This window comes from Cnephaeus nilssonii (assembly GCF_951640355.1).
Source record: "Cnephaeus nilssonii genome assembly, chromosome: 5".
Classification (NCBI taxonomy): domain Eukaryota; kingdom Metazoa; phylum Chordata; class Mammalia; order Chiroptera; family Vespertilionidae; genus Cnephaeus; species Cnephaeus nilssonii.
In genome coordinates this window covers 102,415,844-102,432,364 of record NC_137076.1, presented here as the reverse complement: position 1 = coordinate 102,432,364, position 16,521 = coordinate 102,415,844, and the positions used below count along the sequence as shown (strand labels likewise).

General features: G+C 49.3%; 1 protein-coding gene across 1 annotated transcript in view; it reads right to left on the bottom strand.

The window, feature by feature from the left end:
• The window catches only part of DOCK2 (dedicator of cytokinesis 2), a 365,999-nt gene that overhangs the window by 53,577 nt on the left and 295,901 nt on the right, over positions 1-16,521 (bottom strand). The window contains exons 31-32 of the mRNA XM_079772611.1: positions 6,949-7,049; positions 6,801-6,859 (exon numbers count right to left, since the gene is read on the bottom strand). Coding sequence (XP_079628737.1) covers positions 6,801-6,859; positions 6,949-7,049 — 160 coding nt within the window. The remainder of the gene's footprint in view (positions 1-6,800; positions 6,860-6,948; positions 7,050-16,521) is intronic.

The window sequence follows — 16,521 nt, the reverse complement described above, 5'->3', positions numbered from 1 at the left end:
CACCATGCTCTTCCCTCCCTCTCCCTGACCCCTTCCCCACTGGGAACCTACCCCCCACACACAGACCCCCTCCCCAGAGGTAAATCCTACTATTGTACAAGGTCGTTCTAGTCCATACGGAAGCCACCAGCCACATGTGTACTTTGAGTCCAAGTTGAGATGTGCTATAAGTATATAAAACCGACTAGATTTCAAAGAACTAGTACTGGGGGGGGGGGGGGGAAGGTAACATCTCAATAATGTCTGTGTTGATTTTATGTTAAAATAATAAACTTTGGGAAATGGGGTTAAACAAAATATATTATTAATATTAATTTCACTCTTTTTCTTTTACTTTTTAAAAAATGTGGACACTAGAGCATTTAAATTTAGATGGTGGCTCACATTCCAGTTCCATGGGGTGGTGCTAGTCTGGAGCACAGGGTTTGCCCTTCCTCAGGGAGGCCATCTTCGGCGCACTCTCTGTGAGGGGCAGGTCCTTTATAGACTCTCTGGGTGTCCCACGCTTCTGCTCTACAGTTATTTCCCATTGGCAACCATCATTCAATAGCTCTGCAATGAGCGTGTCCCTATTCAGCACGACCATCATGAGTCCCTGAACCTCTCACCCGTTTTCAGTAGTAGCCTGCGCCACTGGCATAGTGCCTGGCATTTAGAGGCACGTGTGTTAGTGTCCTGTTGCTGCTGCCATGAATCACCACACACTTAGTGGCTTAACACAACACAAATTTGTTACCCTACTAGAGGCCCGGTGCATGGAATCCGTGCACGGGAGGGTCCCTAGGCCTGGCCAACGATCAGGGCCGATTGGGGCCTTCCAGCTGACGGCCGGGGCCTTCCTTCATTCTACGACATCCCCTGGTGGTCAGCGCATGTCATAGCAAGCGATTGAACTCCAGGTCTCTCGGTCGATCTCCCGAGGGGACACTTTGCATATTAGGCTTTTATATATAGAGAATACTTCTGGAGGTCAGAAGTCAGAAACGAGTTTCACTAGGCTGAAATCAAAGTGCAAACAGGGTTGAATTCCTTCTGGAGGGTCTAAGGAAGAACTGGTTTCCTTCTGTTTTCCAGCTTCAGAGGCCACCTACATTCCTTGGCTTATGGCCCCTTCCTCCCTCTTCAAAGCTGGCAAAGTAGCTTCTTAAAACCTCTCCTGCCTCCCCTGCCTCCCTTCTTCACTTATAAGAACTCATTAATTGCATTGGTTGTACCTTAATAGTCCAGGATACTCTCACCACTGGCAAGAACCTTAACCTAATCGGGCCTGAAAAATCCACTTTGCCACATAAGGTAATATATGCACAGGTTCAGGAGATTAGGGTGTGGATCTCTTTGGGGAACTATTATTCTACATACCACAGTGCTCAGTTTTTGTTCATAAGTGAATAAATGAATGAATGGATAGATGGATGGATGGATGGATAGATAGATAGATAGATAGATAGATAGATAGATAGATAGATGCTTCTCTAATCCCATTTCCTATTTCTTCCCAGCAGCTTCTTCCCAACCCCGGGAAGCCATGCTTGCTTAGGCTGGTTGCTCTCCTGAAATGCCTGCCCTTTCCCCCTTTCTTTTGGTCCTGACATGGGCCACTTAGGGGTCTAACTCAAGAGTCCTTTATCCTGATAGAGTCCTCATCCTTCCTTATTGTCCTGACGTATCTCCCATTAGCCTGAACTCCCGAGCTTTGACCACATATTTCACCTTCAAGAACATACTCTTAGTTTGACCTTTAATTCTTAGTTTGTTCTACTTGTAGATCTAGACAGTGGCTCTTCCTGGCGGGACAGGAACTGCACCTCATACTTCTCCAACTCTCCCGCCCTACCCTGGAGTTTAGTGCCACGCTGGGTGCTCTGTAGATGCTTAGAAAGTAATGACCCAGTTTCTCTCACAGCTCTGCCAGGAGTGACCTCCCTACAAGTGAGGCCATGACACCAGCTGCTGGAGTTTGTTAACACAGTTGCTGGATCTCAATAAGGGGTGAATGTGGGGTGGTGTTCAAGTGCAAAGTCATTTTGACAAAATGTGCATTGCTTTACCCCAAGCAGAAACAAATGTTAGGATGCTACACTCTCAGGGAAAGTACATCGCATTTGGCATCCTCCCAGGGCCCAAAACCACAAATGGCATTAACCCTTTAGTGCAGGGTCCCGGAGCAACATGTGGTCCTTCTCCCCGTCAAGACTTCCCCGCACCTACCCTGTCTCACAAAAGTGCACACACACACACACACACACACACACACACACACGCATGCACACGCAGGCAGGCATGCACTTAGAATGTTAAATAATCTTCAAGCCCAAGATTATCGTTGCAATTAGCTCTCTCATAATCACAGGGTTGCTCAAATCTTTCCTGATGAGAAGAAGAAGAGGATGATACTGATGATCATGGTGATGATGCCCTGATTGCTTTGGGTATTAAAACAAAATTGAAAACTTAACATGCATTATGATCTACTCATTATCAGGAGTCTTTGAAAAACATAGTAGTTTGCTATTTCACAGCCTTTGAAAATAATATGCATATTCTGAAATAAAATTCTTGTCAGAACATTGGACCTGGGGTCAAGATTCTTTCTGCTCAGCTGAGTCAGGGATTTGTTGTTGACCTTGGGAATGTCCTTGTGCCTCTCTGGGCCTCAGTGGCTCCCCTGGAAAATCAGGGGTTGAATGAGAGGATGTGGCAGTGACGCATGAACGGAAGTCTGAGTACCATGGCTAAACTGGTGAGCGCTGGTGCTTCCCCCGGAGCTGCTCCTCCATCTTTATCACGTGACCTTGTCTTCAGGGCTCTAAGGGGACACTGCACATTCAGGCGTCTTTGGGCAAAAGAACGTGTTGTGCTCATTGAATTTGCCCCACTCCCTTTTGTCTTAACTGGAAAAGAAAATGTCTTCCTGAAGCCCCAGCAGGTATGTTTCTGCTGATTCTCATCAGCCAGAGCTGGGTCACACAGCGTCACCTGCTAGAGGACATCGTTAACCGAGCAAATTGTGATCATAAAAGATTGGGGCTCAGGTAGCCAAGGAGAAGGGAGAAAGGCTATGGTGTGGGCACTCAGTGTTGGCCACAGACAGCTTCTGAGCTCCACCCTGTCTGGACCACTCTGGAATTGCACCTGAAAACCCATCATTACCCAACGCAGTGTTCTCCCTGCACCCGCCCCCAGTGCACACAGGGATTCGTCCTGGTTTGGATTAGCAGGCTCAGCTCATTAGCATGCCGGCAGGAAGATGCTAATGCCAGGGTGGGTGTGGGCGTGGGCATGGGGAGCCATCCATTTACTCTGTTCTCTTGTCCCTGAGGGAAACGGGCAGGAGGAGCAGCTAGGTAGCTAATGAGCAACAGGCAAACCCCTTCAGGCTGATCAAGTATTTTCCTCTTCCTGGGAGTCCAGGCCAGGAGGTGAGGTGGGTGGCCATGTCTGCAAAAGCAGCCTTTGCTCATATCTTCTGCAGTGGACATCGGTGGCTTTGACCTCTCAGAAGCGGGTAAACGTTTTATTTGGGGAAACTCTGCATCCCTCGATGGATGTAGGTTTGGTGGGAGCAGCAATGGAGAGGCCAGCCAAGGAATGGAGTCCCCTGGAGACTGGATCCTTGGCAGAGGGATGCAGGAACGGAACATCCTGAAGGCAAAGTCACCACCTGCCCCATCCTTCGTCGCCTGGTTCTCCTCATCCTTCCCCTAAGTAAGGATCCAGGCAGCCTCAGCCAGTGTCTGGTTCTTGCAACCCCCGAACCCTGACAAGTATGTCTTTTCATTGCATTATTCATCCTGCAGGGGTTCGCAAGCAGCAAGGAGTCTGTGATACTTCAGGACAAACACTCAGGCCAGCGTGCTTGACCGCATCTCCTCTAACCCGCTCTGTGACCTTGTCCGCACCTCTCTCTCCCTCTGAGCCTCCGCTTCCTCATGGGGAAAATGCTGGGTTAGACCACAACTGTGGCTTCCAACTATTATCTGAAGTGCTTCGGGATTTCTCCCCAGAAAATCCTCAGGGGGCCACGTGGGGAGCTCAGGAGCCACCTATTATAGCGGCCGTGGGGCCAGACCCACTTCAATTACAATAGCTCAGCTTTCATCCAATTTACATACTGAGCAAGAAATATTTTTTATTGGTCCTAGGCTAAAAATAAACGTTTGAAAAATGCTGGACAATATGATCTCTAAAGGGCCCTTCCAGCTCTGATATTCTGTGATTCTAAGCAGGTGGAATATTTGGTAACATCTTTTCATTCATCAGCATAATTGGGAGCTCAGGAAAGCCTGCCAAAACACCCTCTATATCTAAATAAAATCTTGTGTGTGCAAAACAACGACAATGAAGGACATTCAGGGAAGAGCAGGCCGTGTAGAGAGCTGCAGACGAACAAAGCGCAGGTCCCGGCTTTGCTGTTCTGGCAACGCCAGGTGTGTGGATCCGGGGAAGGAAGCCCACCAGGGCTTTACCTGGTCTTTGCTGCCGTAGCAAAAATGCAAACTCATATGCAAACCAAATCTGGGCCCCGTGTTTTGCTGGGCACATTCAAGGTTTTAAAGACTTTCAATTAGTTATCAATATTCATACATTGGAAAATGCATTTTAAAATCCTGTTCCCTGGCTTCTTTTGACAAACTAGAAGCTGTGACAACATCAGCCTGGCATTCTAATGGGACAGCAGTCAGCCAGAGCCCGGCGGCGACTGCCCCTTCCAGCTGGTACATCTGCTTCACTCTGCTCTCTGCCCAGCTGCGCCTTCCCATGCCCCTGACCCTGAGCCCAGGTGCTGGTGACCAGGTAGGCCTGCACTTGCATTATGCTTTTTTTTGTGTGTGTTTTTTCCTAATGCAGAATAATGGTAAATAAAACATAAGATAGTTCTTATATCCTTGTCCTTATCCAACATGGAGAAACAAAAGATAAATTGAGAAAGGCATGCTCTTCTAGAAGAATAGGGCAGAGATGGTATTTCTTTATGACAGTGGTTTTCAAATAGTTTTGTGTGCGTGCATGTGCGCGCGCGCACACACACACACACGCACGCACAACCTACCCCTCTCCCCAGGAAAATTCAGCAATGTCCAGAGGCGTTTGTGATTGTCACAACGAGGGTAAATGCTGTGGGGATCTAGTGGGTAGAGGTCAGGGATGCTCTTGCATACCCTACAATGCCCGGGGCAGCCCCTACAACAAGGGTTTCTCCAACCACCAATGCTGACAGCACCTTGTTTTGTGGATCCCTGATGGTTTACATCCCCTGCCCCTTCACTCTTTTCCATCACCTGCCAGGGCCCTGCCCTTCGGGTCCTGGTGACATAGGCCTGGCACTGATGATTAAGGAGCCAGAACTGGAAAATAATTTCTGTCCTGATGGGGCAAGAGTGAACATAATGATGAACATTCTGACATAGGTGTGGCCTCCATGAGTTCATTCTCTCCATTCTTGCTCTTAGGAGCCTCGGATGCACCCTGGGAGGAGGAGCCATTCCCCCAGCTCAGGCCCAGGGTCACTCAGTCCCCTTGTTTTGGGCCTCACAGCTTGTAAATGACAGGGCAAGGCCCAAGGCAGACACGTGACAGTCTGTTCTGGGCCCGGTTCCCAGCTCTCCCTTTCATCTTATGAGCCGATCCGCAGCCTCCTGTTCTCAGTGTGTGCTCTCAGCCCGAGTCCAATGCTGCCAGCACAGAACCCAGCCTGACGGTCTGTCCCCTGTGCTTCCCCTGCAAAACTGGAATTTGCTGGAAAGGGCAAGAAACGACTGTTCAGGAAGCAGACGGGGACTGGAAGACACTAAGATGTCGGGGGAAGCAAGAAGCAAGGTCAAGGAGGTAACTTAAGTTGAATCCAAGAGATGGACACAGTCCCTGCCAGTGTCTCAAGTGAAGAGGGTGATCATCCAAGCCTCAGGCAGATCAATGCAGCAGTGGAGAGCCGAGGACTCCAAACATCAGGGGCGGAAATGCCTCAGTACTCATTACTATTCATCCATCCACCCCTCACTCCATCCCTCCCTTCGCCCTCTCAGCACATATTCATGGAGCTCAGGCCTCGAGCAAGGTTTGTGGCCCCCATCCTCGTGGAAGCAAAACCCAGCTCTGGGGTTTGCAGCTGTTTGATGTCAAGCGTGTTACTTCCCACTCTCAGTTTCCTGATCAATAGAGGGAGGGGGAGGTTTTCCATCTTGCAGGAGGCAATGTGAGGATTAAAAAAGATCACCTTAGCACAGGCCTGCCTCAGACTCTCAATAGATGTCTCCCCGAGTCCCTCGCCCTCCTTCCTCCCACGGGTACCGCTCAGCTCACACACGGCTCCTGTAGCTCAGTGAGGCAAGGAGAGCCTCTGGGGCCACCTTCCAGCTCTAGTCACATCACAACAGACCCTGCTCTTCCACAGAACCAATTCTCCCCCATGCGGTGGGGGGGGGGGGGTCTTTTGTAGATCAGAGCATCGCATAAGAAGCGGGATGCAGGGCGGCCCATCAATCAGCAGGAAGCCCTCGTGTGATGTCCAGGGACCTGAGTTCCCACAGCAGTCCTGCCCTGCCCCTTCTTTATAAATCCAAATTTGACATCCTAACCCCTGAGGGGTACCAAGCAGAAGCAGGTCCACAGCTGTTTGGGGTGGGAGGTGGGGACGGGGACCCTCTCTCATCAGACACGCACGGAGGACCTGGGGTTACGTACAGTGATGAAGTGTTATTTCAAGATCCCACTGCTGACACCCCGCGGCCCTCTAACAGATGGCCGTCAAGAAGGCGCGCCGCAGGTGCAGATGTGTCTGTCTGGATGTGTGGGCTACTCACCGAGCTTGTACCACATATCGCGGATGGAGAAGCCAATTAGCCGTCGCATGTCCCCGTACCTAGGAGGAACCAAAAGAGTCTGCTTCAGGCTCCGTCTCAGAGATTCCCGTGAAACTCCCCCTTTGGGAGATCCAAACATGCAACCTACTTATTCAGGATTTTGTTGTACTTGGCGTGTGAGAACTGCTCCAGCTGCAGGGAATCCTGGGTGATAAAAGCCACCGCCAGATGAAAATAGTTATTCCACAGCTGCAAATGAAAGAGGAGAGAGCCGTCATGGAGGGGGTCTGAAGTGGGAAGGCAGATCCAATGCTGGGCGTTGTGAATAATTTATAAGGATGGTGGAAGACAGAAGCAGAACCAGTTTCATTCTGTGCACTGCAATTTGCTAACTGGCACTGACTCTGAAATTAACATCCCGGCCAAAGCGAGGACAATGGATGGACGTCTCTAGGTGCTGACCACATCCCCTCGTTGGCAATAGGATTTGGGCAAGGAGAAGGATTTTAGGGATGCTTTTGGTTTTGCTTCATTCTGTTTTTTTGGGGGTACAAATTACTGGCCCCAACTGGGTGTCTTAGTGAGCTGGCTGCTCTGACCTCGTATTAGAGGGTGGTGAAGGATACATACAGCCTCTCTGGGAGTCGTCCCAAAATTAACCAGACAGCTCCCAGGACCAGCCAGCAACCCATTCTGTCTTAGAATATTTTGTCTTCTCCTTACGCTTCGTTCAATGTTTTCAAAATGTGGCCCCCGACCAGCAGCATCACCTGGAAACTTGCTAGAAATGCAGGTTCTCTGGCCTCACCCAGGCCCCCTGAATCAGACCCCCCGAACGCTGTGTGTTTACAAGCACTCTGGGCGAGTCTGATGCTCCTTTGGGTTCAACAACCACCAAGGACCCAGCTTAGAGATAGGCTTGTCATAATTTTAACCTTCACACAATCTGCTGGTGGTAATGCAAGGGCCAATACCAGCTCCTGGTGAAACAGAGGCAACCAAGGGTTCAATGCATGGCACGTGCTCCAATACCACAGTGACAGAGGCATTGACACAGGCCACAGAACCCGAGAGATGGAGACCCAAACAAAGGCGTGGCTGAGCCTCAGTGAGCCCGTCTGCAAAAGGGGTACCCACTGCAGAGGGCTGCAGTCAAGACCACATGAGATGATATGTTTAAAAGGCATGAGTAGCCCTAACTGGTTTGGCTCAGTGGATAAAGCGTTGGCCTGCAGACTGAAGGGTCCCAGGTTTGATTCCAGTCAAGGGCATGTAACTTGGTTGTGGGCACATCCCCAGTAGGAGGTGTGCAGGAGGCAGCTGATCGATGTTTCTCTCTCATCGATGTTTCTAACTCTCCATCTCTCTCCCTTCCTCTCTGTAAAAAAAATCAATAAAATATATTTTAAAAATAAATAAATAAAAGGCATGAGTATAAGAAAAGGGCTCAAAAGCACTTGTTAGCCTTATTCTTTTCATTATTCTAGTGATTCCTTTGGTACCTAAGCACATAGCACAGCCTGGCTCCTGAGGTACTCAAGGGCAATTATTAAAGACTAGAGGCCCGGTGCACAAAATTCATGCATTGGGGGGGGGGGTCCCCTGAGCCCAGCCTGCACCCTCTCCAATCCAGGACCCCTTGGGGGATGACCGACTGTGGCTTTAGGCCCATTTCAATCAGGCCTAAACCGGCAGTCGGACATCCCTCTCACAATCTGGGACCACTGGCTTCTAACTGCTCACCTGCCTGCCTGCCTGATCACCCTTAACTGCCCCCATTGATGGCCTGGTCACCCCCAACTGCCCCCCCCCCCCCGCCAGCCTGGTCGACCCTAACTGCCCCCCATGCCGACCTGGTCGCCCCATGCACCCTGCTGCTCAGTCGTTTGGTCAGCCCTCACTAACCCCCTGCCGGCCTGGTTGCCCCATGCAGCCTGCTGCTCAGTCATTTGGCCGTTCCTCACTAACCCCCCTGCCAGCCTGGTCACCCCACAAGCCTGCTGCTCAGTAGTTTGGTTGTCCCTCACTAAGCCCCTGGCCGGCCTGGTTGCCCCATGCAGCCTGTTTGGTCGTCTGTTCAGTTGTTTTGGTTGCAATGGTCACTTAGGCTTTTATATATATATATATAGATGTTAAGGCCCTGCATGGAGCAGGTGGAGGACAGCTTTGCTTGACAAAGCCCACCCACTTTCAGCCCCGTCAACATTGCACAGCAAGAGAACAATGACTGGCTAGAGAAATCACCTGCCATTAAGACCTTCATCCTTAATTCAAAGAGGTTCATTGGAGGTTTCAGATGCTAAGACTAAGTAAAAGGCACCTCTACCCTTGATAACAGCCGTATTGCTGCCCAGAGTGTTGCTTTCAGATGGGCATGTGGTTCCAGTTTCAGAAAGAAGCAAGACAACACTCCATTTTTACCACGGGCCAGGCCCTTTCCCATGCCCCCTCCTTCCAGCTCTCAATAATGGGTAGCTGTTATTAGTCCCATTTTACAGATGAGGAGATTGAGGCAAAGCCAGGATTTGAACCTAGGCTTTCTGATTGACATCCACGGCTCTCTCCACACCTCACAGTCAGTCAAAAAATAACATATATTTATTGAATACCAATGTGCCAGATGTTATCATCACAGGAGGGTAGGGCAGGGGTCACACAGACTACAGACCCTGCCCGCATGCTGCTCAGATTCCGTTGAGGGGATGTGCTTTCTTTATTGAAACCTTACCTCCCAGAGTTCAAAAGACCAAGCCACTCCCGGGGTGCAGTGAGGTGACCTGCTGGCTTGTGGCTCCCGTAAAATCAACTCTCCACAGAGAGGCCAGAGGACCTTTTAAAAGAAGTTGGATCCTACCACTCCCTTCCTCAAAGTCCTGAAAATGCTTCCCTATAACCCTTCGAAGCAGATCCCACGCCCTGTGTTTCCACAGTAACCCCGCTTATCCAAACTCGCAGTGCAGGTCGGGTCTCCGGGGACTCCTCAGACTGTCTTTCCTCCCGGCGCCCTGTGATTTGCAGGTTTTAAAAATGTGCTGATTTGGGCTGCTGGGCCCGGAGCTCGCACTTCCTCCCATTTAAGACCAGGATGTGAAACAGAAAGCCAGGAAAAGGACAACCTGGTCACAGGACGTGGGAAGGGTCACTGTGAGGTGAGAAATTTCTGACGTTAGGGAATTTCATCAGAATAATCAGAATGGAATAGGAAGCTGAGAGATGACAAAGTAAGTTGACTTGCTATTGCTTTTGAGAGTAATTCCAGAAATGTCCCCCCAACATATTTGGCAACACAAGACATGTTGGATCTGGTTGCGTCTCTTGCTCCCCTGTCTTCCACTGACTTAGTCCTTCAGAAATGCTTTCTGTCACCCCATTCCTGCTTTTCTTTTTAAAAACTGAAGTATAATTCACATATGATAATATTCACTTTTTAATGTGTATAATTTAGTGGGTTTTAGTATATTCACAAGATACTACACTGCCATCTCCATCTAATTTTAGAACATTTTCATCATCCCAAAAAGATACCTCCTACCTACCAGCGGTCACTCCCCATTGCTCCCTCCTCCTCAGGCCTGGAGACCAGGGACTACTTTCCTTCTCTGCTTAGTCCAATATTCCACAGATGCGTGGCTCTTCACTCAGCCTGATGTTTCCCAGGTTCACCCATGCGGTCACATGTGTCGGTACTTCATTTCTTCTTGTTGCTGAAACTCCTCTGTCATCAGGATGCACCATGCTTTTGTGTATCCGTTCACCCACTGGCGGTCACTGGGTTGTTTCCACCGAGTGGCTATTATGAATAGTGCAGCTATGAGCATCTACATATAAGTTTCTGCGTCGAGGTGGGCACATCCTTAGGAGTGGACCTCATTTTCTTCTGCTTTCCTCCTGGGAGATCTTTGTGGACCATGAGACCCTAGATCCAGAGCCTCCTTTTCTTAGTGGATCGGAAAAGGTGCCCTGGGCACCTCACCACAGCCCCTGCCAGAGGGCTCTGTGGGACCGACTTTGGAACTAAGGAAGGTGGTCACGGCCAGTGGCTCTGTGCAAGGCCCTGAGTGGTGAGCAGCGGCCACAACTAGATGGTGCTTGGCACCCAGGGGGCCTCCTCAGCCCCCAACTTTCCCCGACTTTGCTCGAGAAGAACAGGACCAAGTGCACTGACCTGGCTTTTCGGGCCCCACTCATTTTCCAGTATTTCTGCCCTCAACAAACTGCCTCTTTCTGAGGGCTGGTCTGCTCAGACCCCACGGACTCCTTGGCTTTGCTCACTGTGGTGCTCAGACCCACAGCATCCAAGTCCTATTCCTTCTTCAAATCCTGGTTCAAGACCCACTTCCTTCAGGAAGCTTCCCAGATGGCCGAGCTCATCTGCGTGCGCAGTCCCTGCTGAACTGAGTAGCACTCAGCGTCTGCAACCGCAGAGCGGGGCCCTCTGTCCCGCACCTGGCCTGGGGCTCCCCTCACTTCCCCTGACGGGAGGAGCACAAGCATCAGCACCTCACGGACAAGGGTGTGGGTGCCAGTGCTAGCTCTCACTGGCTGGGTGGTCTCTGTTGTGCTGGACCTTTCTGAGCCTCGCTTTCCTTACCTAGGAAATGGGGACAGAATGGTAACTACCATACCTGGTCAAGGACTGTTCTAAGTGCTGATGAGATAATATGAGCCTGAAGGCATCCAGCACAGCCTTGGCGCCTGGCAAACGCTCAGTGAATGGCATGGTGGCATTGGCGGGGGCGCTGATTGAAGAGTATGTATATGTATGGCCCTGTCGTTTCTAACTGAAGGCCCCATAAGTACCAATAGTCCTGCCTTCCATTTATTTGTATCCCTTATGACATATTCAGCACAACAGTTTGAATACAGCTGGGTTCCAGAAAATATGTATTTATTGATCATTGTATTGTTAGAGAAATTCTCCAGTCGTTTCAAAAGGTCTCAGATTTTTTCTTTCCTCCTTGCCTCAAGCTGCCTGGTGGCATTTCTACTAAGTACCCAGCTCGGCTGGTTCGGAGAAGCCAGAGGGGCTTTTGCAAAACACACGGCTCCCTTTTCCCGGGGGAGGAGATTTTTGATTAGGAATTAAATATTTTGAAATCATAGGACAACAGAAGCATAGAGCTGGAATAAATTGAAGGGTTCTCTGATCCAAGGCCCTTATTTCACAGATGTAAAACAGTAAAACCCAGTCCAAATCATACTGTAACCTGAATTTAGCTATTTTTAATTAACTCTTAAAATTATAGAATACCCACATTGTAAAAAAAAAATTAAATGGTAGAAAATATTAAATAATAAGATAGTTCCATCCTACCATGCCTGCACCCTTGTCTAATTTCCCAGAAGAAAATCTTAACAATTTACTGGCTACCCTTCCAAAAATTATGTATATATAAACAATGTATGTATGGACATCTTTCCTAATATCTGTGGTGTTCTGCTAGTTTCTCATAAATCTATGTTGCAGATGTTTGCATATTAGCAGATTCAGATCTGCTCCGTTCTGGTTTATGGCGGGGGCGTTCTGTGTAAGGATGTACTTCCATTTTAACCAACTCCTTCAACTGCAGACATTTAGCTCGACTCCACCTTTTCTCCCTTTAGCATCAGAGCTGTAGCCGACATCCTTGTTTCTGCATCTCTGTGCAGGAGAGGCTGTGATGCAGCCTCCATGGCTAGAGCTGTGAGTGTGAAGGCACAGGACCTCTGTGCTGCTTTTTGCTGCTTTTATCGTTTATTTTCACAGAGTCTCTCAGGCAAGTCCCAGCTCCGTTGTCACCGGCAAGTTTCCTTACGGCTCGGAGCCTCGGTTTCCTCACCTGGAACATGAGGCTAATAGTACCTATAGAGGGTGGTTCTAGGGACTAAATGAGGAAGGCTCTGCCTGGCAAACTCCTCCTCAGTTCAAACATCCCTTCCTGGGAACCCTCCAAGGCTCTCCCAGGCTAAAGGAGAGCCACCCACCATTCACCCTCATCACGCCCCGTTCACAGGGTTTCTGACATATTACTTTAAGTGGAACTAATTATGTCCTGTCTCCTCGGCTGGATGCAAGCGCCACGCAGGCAAGAACCTCATCTTTCTATTCATTCTTCTATTTCCAGCGTCTAGTGTTGTGTTTGACCCAGCGTGTGCTCAGGGAACATAAGGTATCCCCCCCCCCCAAATGTATGCACGCACTTGAATACTTATAAAGACACTGTTTATTAAAATACATTTCATTTCAAAATTGAGCTATCAGCTGTTAAAGTGTGTGTACATTTTGGGGGGACACTTGTGTTTGTTGAATGAGTGCATTAATGAGCCTCACTCTGTAGGCATTGTTGTTAAGTCCTCCCGAGAAACTCTGAGATTTGTAGTGTTATTCCCCCACGTTAGAGAGCAGGGACACATGGCTGCAGAACGGTGAAGCTGGCCTCTGAGTCCACGCTCCTCTCCCTCCAGCGACCCACAGGTTGAGAACCGCTAGCAGGGTCGCCTAAGACCATCGGAAAACACAGATATTTACATTACGATTCATAACAGTAGCAAACTTACAGTTATGGAGTAGCAACGAAAATAATTTTATGGTTGGGGGTCACCACAACATGAGGAACTGTATTAAAGGGTCGCGACATTAGAAAGGTTGAGAACCACTGCTATAACATTCTTTCTAATGGCCTTGAACTATTCTTTTTTTTTCCCCTTTTTAATATATTTTATTGATTTTTCACAGAGAGGAAGGGAGAGGGATAGAGAGCTAGAAACATCGATGAGAGAGAGACATCGACCAGCTGCCTCCTGCACACCCCCCACTGGGGGATGTGCCCGTAACCAATGTACATGCCCTTGACCGGAATCGAACCTGGGACCTTCCAGTCCGCAGACCGACGCTCTATCCACTGAGCCAAACCGGTTTTGGCTTGAATTATTCTTTACCCCAAATTCCAATTAGGGGCGGGGGGTGGCGGGGGGCGAGGGGAAGTGCCCAGCACATGCTGCTGCTGAAATGCAATGGGCGTGCCTCCCTCTGAGCGGTAAAGGCGCAGCTGCCTGGACCATTCTGGGGGTACTGTGGACTCTGGGAGTGGGAGTTTCCAGACATGGACTCAGGCTAGGGACATGGGGCCAGAGGCTCTCTGGGGCCCTCAAGCGGAAGCAGGCAGGGCCGAAGAAGCCATCTCCAGCCTGTGACCATCTTTCTGCCTGGTGGAGCTGTCACCTCGTCCCACCGTGCGCCTCTAGGCAGGCGACACTTTGGGCCTCTTCTAGGCTTTGGTGAGTGCTCCCTCTCTGTGTGTGCTCCCTCTTTTTTTTTTTATATATACCATTACTGGTTACATTTTTATTATAAAGACCAAGCCTGCCCTCATTCCTCCTCTAATGGCTGGGAATACCACAGAAGCTTCATTTCACGGCTTCTCAGTACAGCTTCAAAAATGATCCCAAGGTGGTCCGGTGCCCAGAGCTAATCCAGAAATGCCTCAAGGCCAAGGCTGGAATTGCCAAACTCAGAGCCAATTAGAGCTTCCCCAGGAGAGAGAGAGGGATCTTAGTGGCATTCAGACAGCTGCCTAAGGCAGAAGCAATTTTCCTGGGGCCAAAGAGCACACCCAAGGTGTAACCACGGATTCCTGGGCCAGTCAGAGTTTCCTACATGGAGGGTCTAGTCCTACAGCCAGTATTGATACAGCTGCCTGTCCCTGGGCCAGCGAGCGCTAACCAGGGCAGACAGTGTTTCTGGAGCTAAATAGAGCTGTCTGGTAGAGGCAAAGGTACCTGCTCCTAAGAGACAGTGCAGAGGCGTGAAAGGGCTTGGCTTTACAGAGAGGCCTGACTCCCAGCCACCCCACTGAGTGGTCAGATGACCTTTAACAGAAAAGTCAACCACTTTTCTGAAGCTCAGTTTATTCACCAATAAAATGGGTATATCCCAACCTAATGGGGTTATAATGAGCATCAAAATGCCCTAAGTAGGTGCCTAGTAAAAGTTAGTCACCTCTTTCAAAGGCTTGGCTGCTACAAGATGGATTCACAGCCTCCTATCAAGACTCCACAATATTGGAAGGCAAGGCGATGCTCTGCTTTGCTTTCGAATCCCTCAAAGCAATAGCTTAAACCAGTGGTTGGCAAACTGCGGCTCGCGAGCTGCGGTTTGCTGCTCTGTTGACTAATGAGTTTGCCGACCACTGACCTAGACTCTCCATTCCAATAATTACAGGCTGTTGTTGTTCCTTGTGATTAATCCCCTATCCCAGTGGTCGGCAAACTCATTAGTCAACAGAGCCGCAGTTTGCCGACCACTGGCTTAGACCCACGACTATAACTCCTACACAAAAATCCCAATGAGTTTAGTTAGAAATCCTCTCTTGGTCTTCCCTGACCATGCAAATCGATGGGAATGCCAGGGCCCAGCATCCTGAGCAGAGCCTAGAGATGCAAATTATTTTAGCCCCAGCAGAAGACATCATTTTTGTAATTCTCTCGTCTTGTCACCTATGGAGTGGCCCCACAGAGCTTCTTGCTTTTTGCCCTTTGAATCAGAAAGCCACAGTTCTGGAAAGGACACTAGGGGCCATCTCATTGCACCTGCCCCTCCTCTGGACAGCGGCTGCCAGGGCTGGCAGGGCCCAGAGATGGATGCTGTTCCTGCCGATATTAAATGCATAATTAATGAAACCAGAAGAAGGAGACAAGGTGTGTTCCAGGCAGGGTACAGAGAACAAACCCGCTCGCACAGGAGGCGAGGAGAACATGGGCTGAGCAGGACAAAGATAAGGTTGAAAAATGGTCCTGTTCTTGAGTATTTATCAATAAATATCTACGAAGTCTCATTAGAAAAAAGAGACATTTCATTTTGTAGTGCTGGCCATTCTCCAGTGCTACAAAATCTTGTGGGGTTGACTGCCCTAGGCAATGTCATGGTGACCAGCAAGACGCCTCCCTACAGTCCTGATTACTGAGAACTGACATGTGAGTTCCCAGACCCGACACATTTAGAACCATCATCACCATCACCATCAAAGTGATACCAATGAGTATAATTATAATGAACGAATATAATGTTCCTGGCACTGTTTTAAGAACTTTAAGTGACTTAATTCATGTAATCCTCTCCACACTCCAATGAGCTACAAGTAGCATCATAATTTGATGCTGAGGCAACTGGGGCACAGAGAGGTCAAGTCCTTTGCCTAAAGTCACACAGCTCATAATCTCAAACAATCCATGTATGAAACCCCCACTTCTCTGGGCATCTCTCGCATCTCCAGCCAGAGGTAGCAACGTGGACTTTTCCACAGGCTTTGAAGAGTTGGTCCTTCTTGCCTGCGTTTTGAGGAGCTAGCATGTGCTAGCCCCAGGGACATGCTCTAAGGGGCTGTGTCTCATGGAGGCCCCCCGTCCTGTCTGAGCACAAGTGATTTCAGGAGGAATCGGGAGTCACAGAGATGTACTGAGAGCTTTATTTTTCAGTGTCTGTGAGTGAATAGAAAAGTAAGAGAACGTGATCCATCTTTAGAAGGTGGTGCCCACTCTGACAAATGAAGCAGTGCGAGTCTCCTTAACACAAGATCCATTATGCAGTCACATTTGCATAAGCTGCTCAGCTACTGACTATTTAATCAGGGGCCTGATTCCAAACCCTGCCCACACCCCTCTGAGGCAGCACAGAGACATGGCATACCCGTGTGTGTACTGGGATGTGTCTGATGGAGCAACCAGCCCAAGATGCCCACTCAGG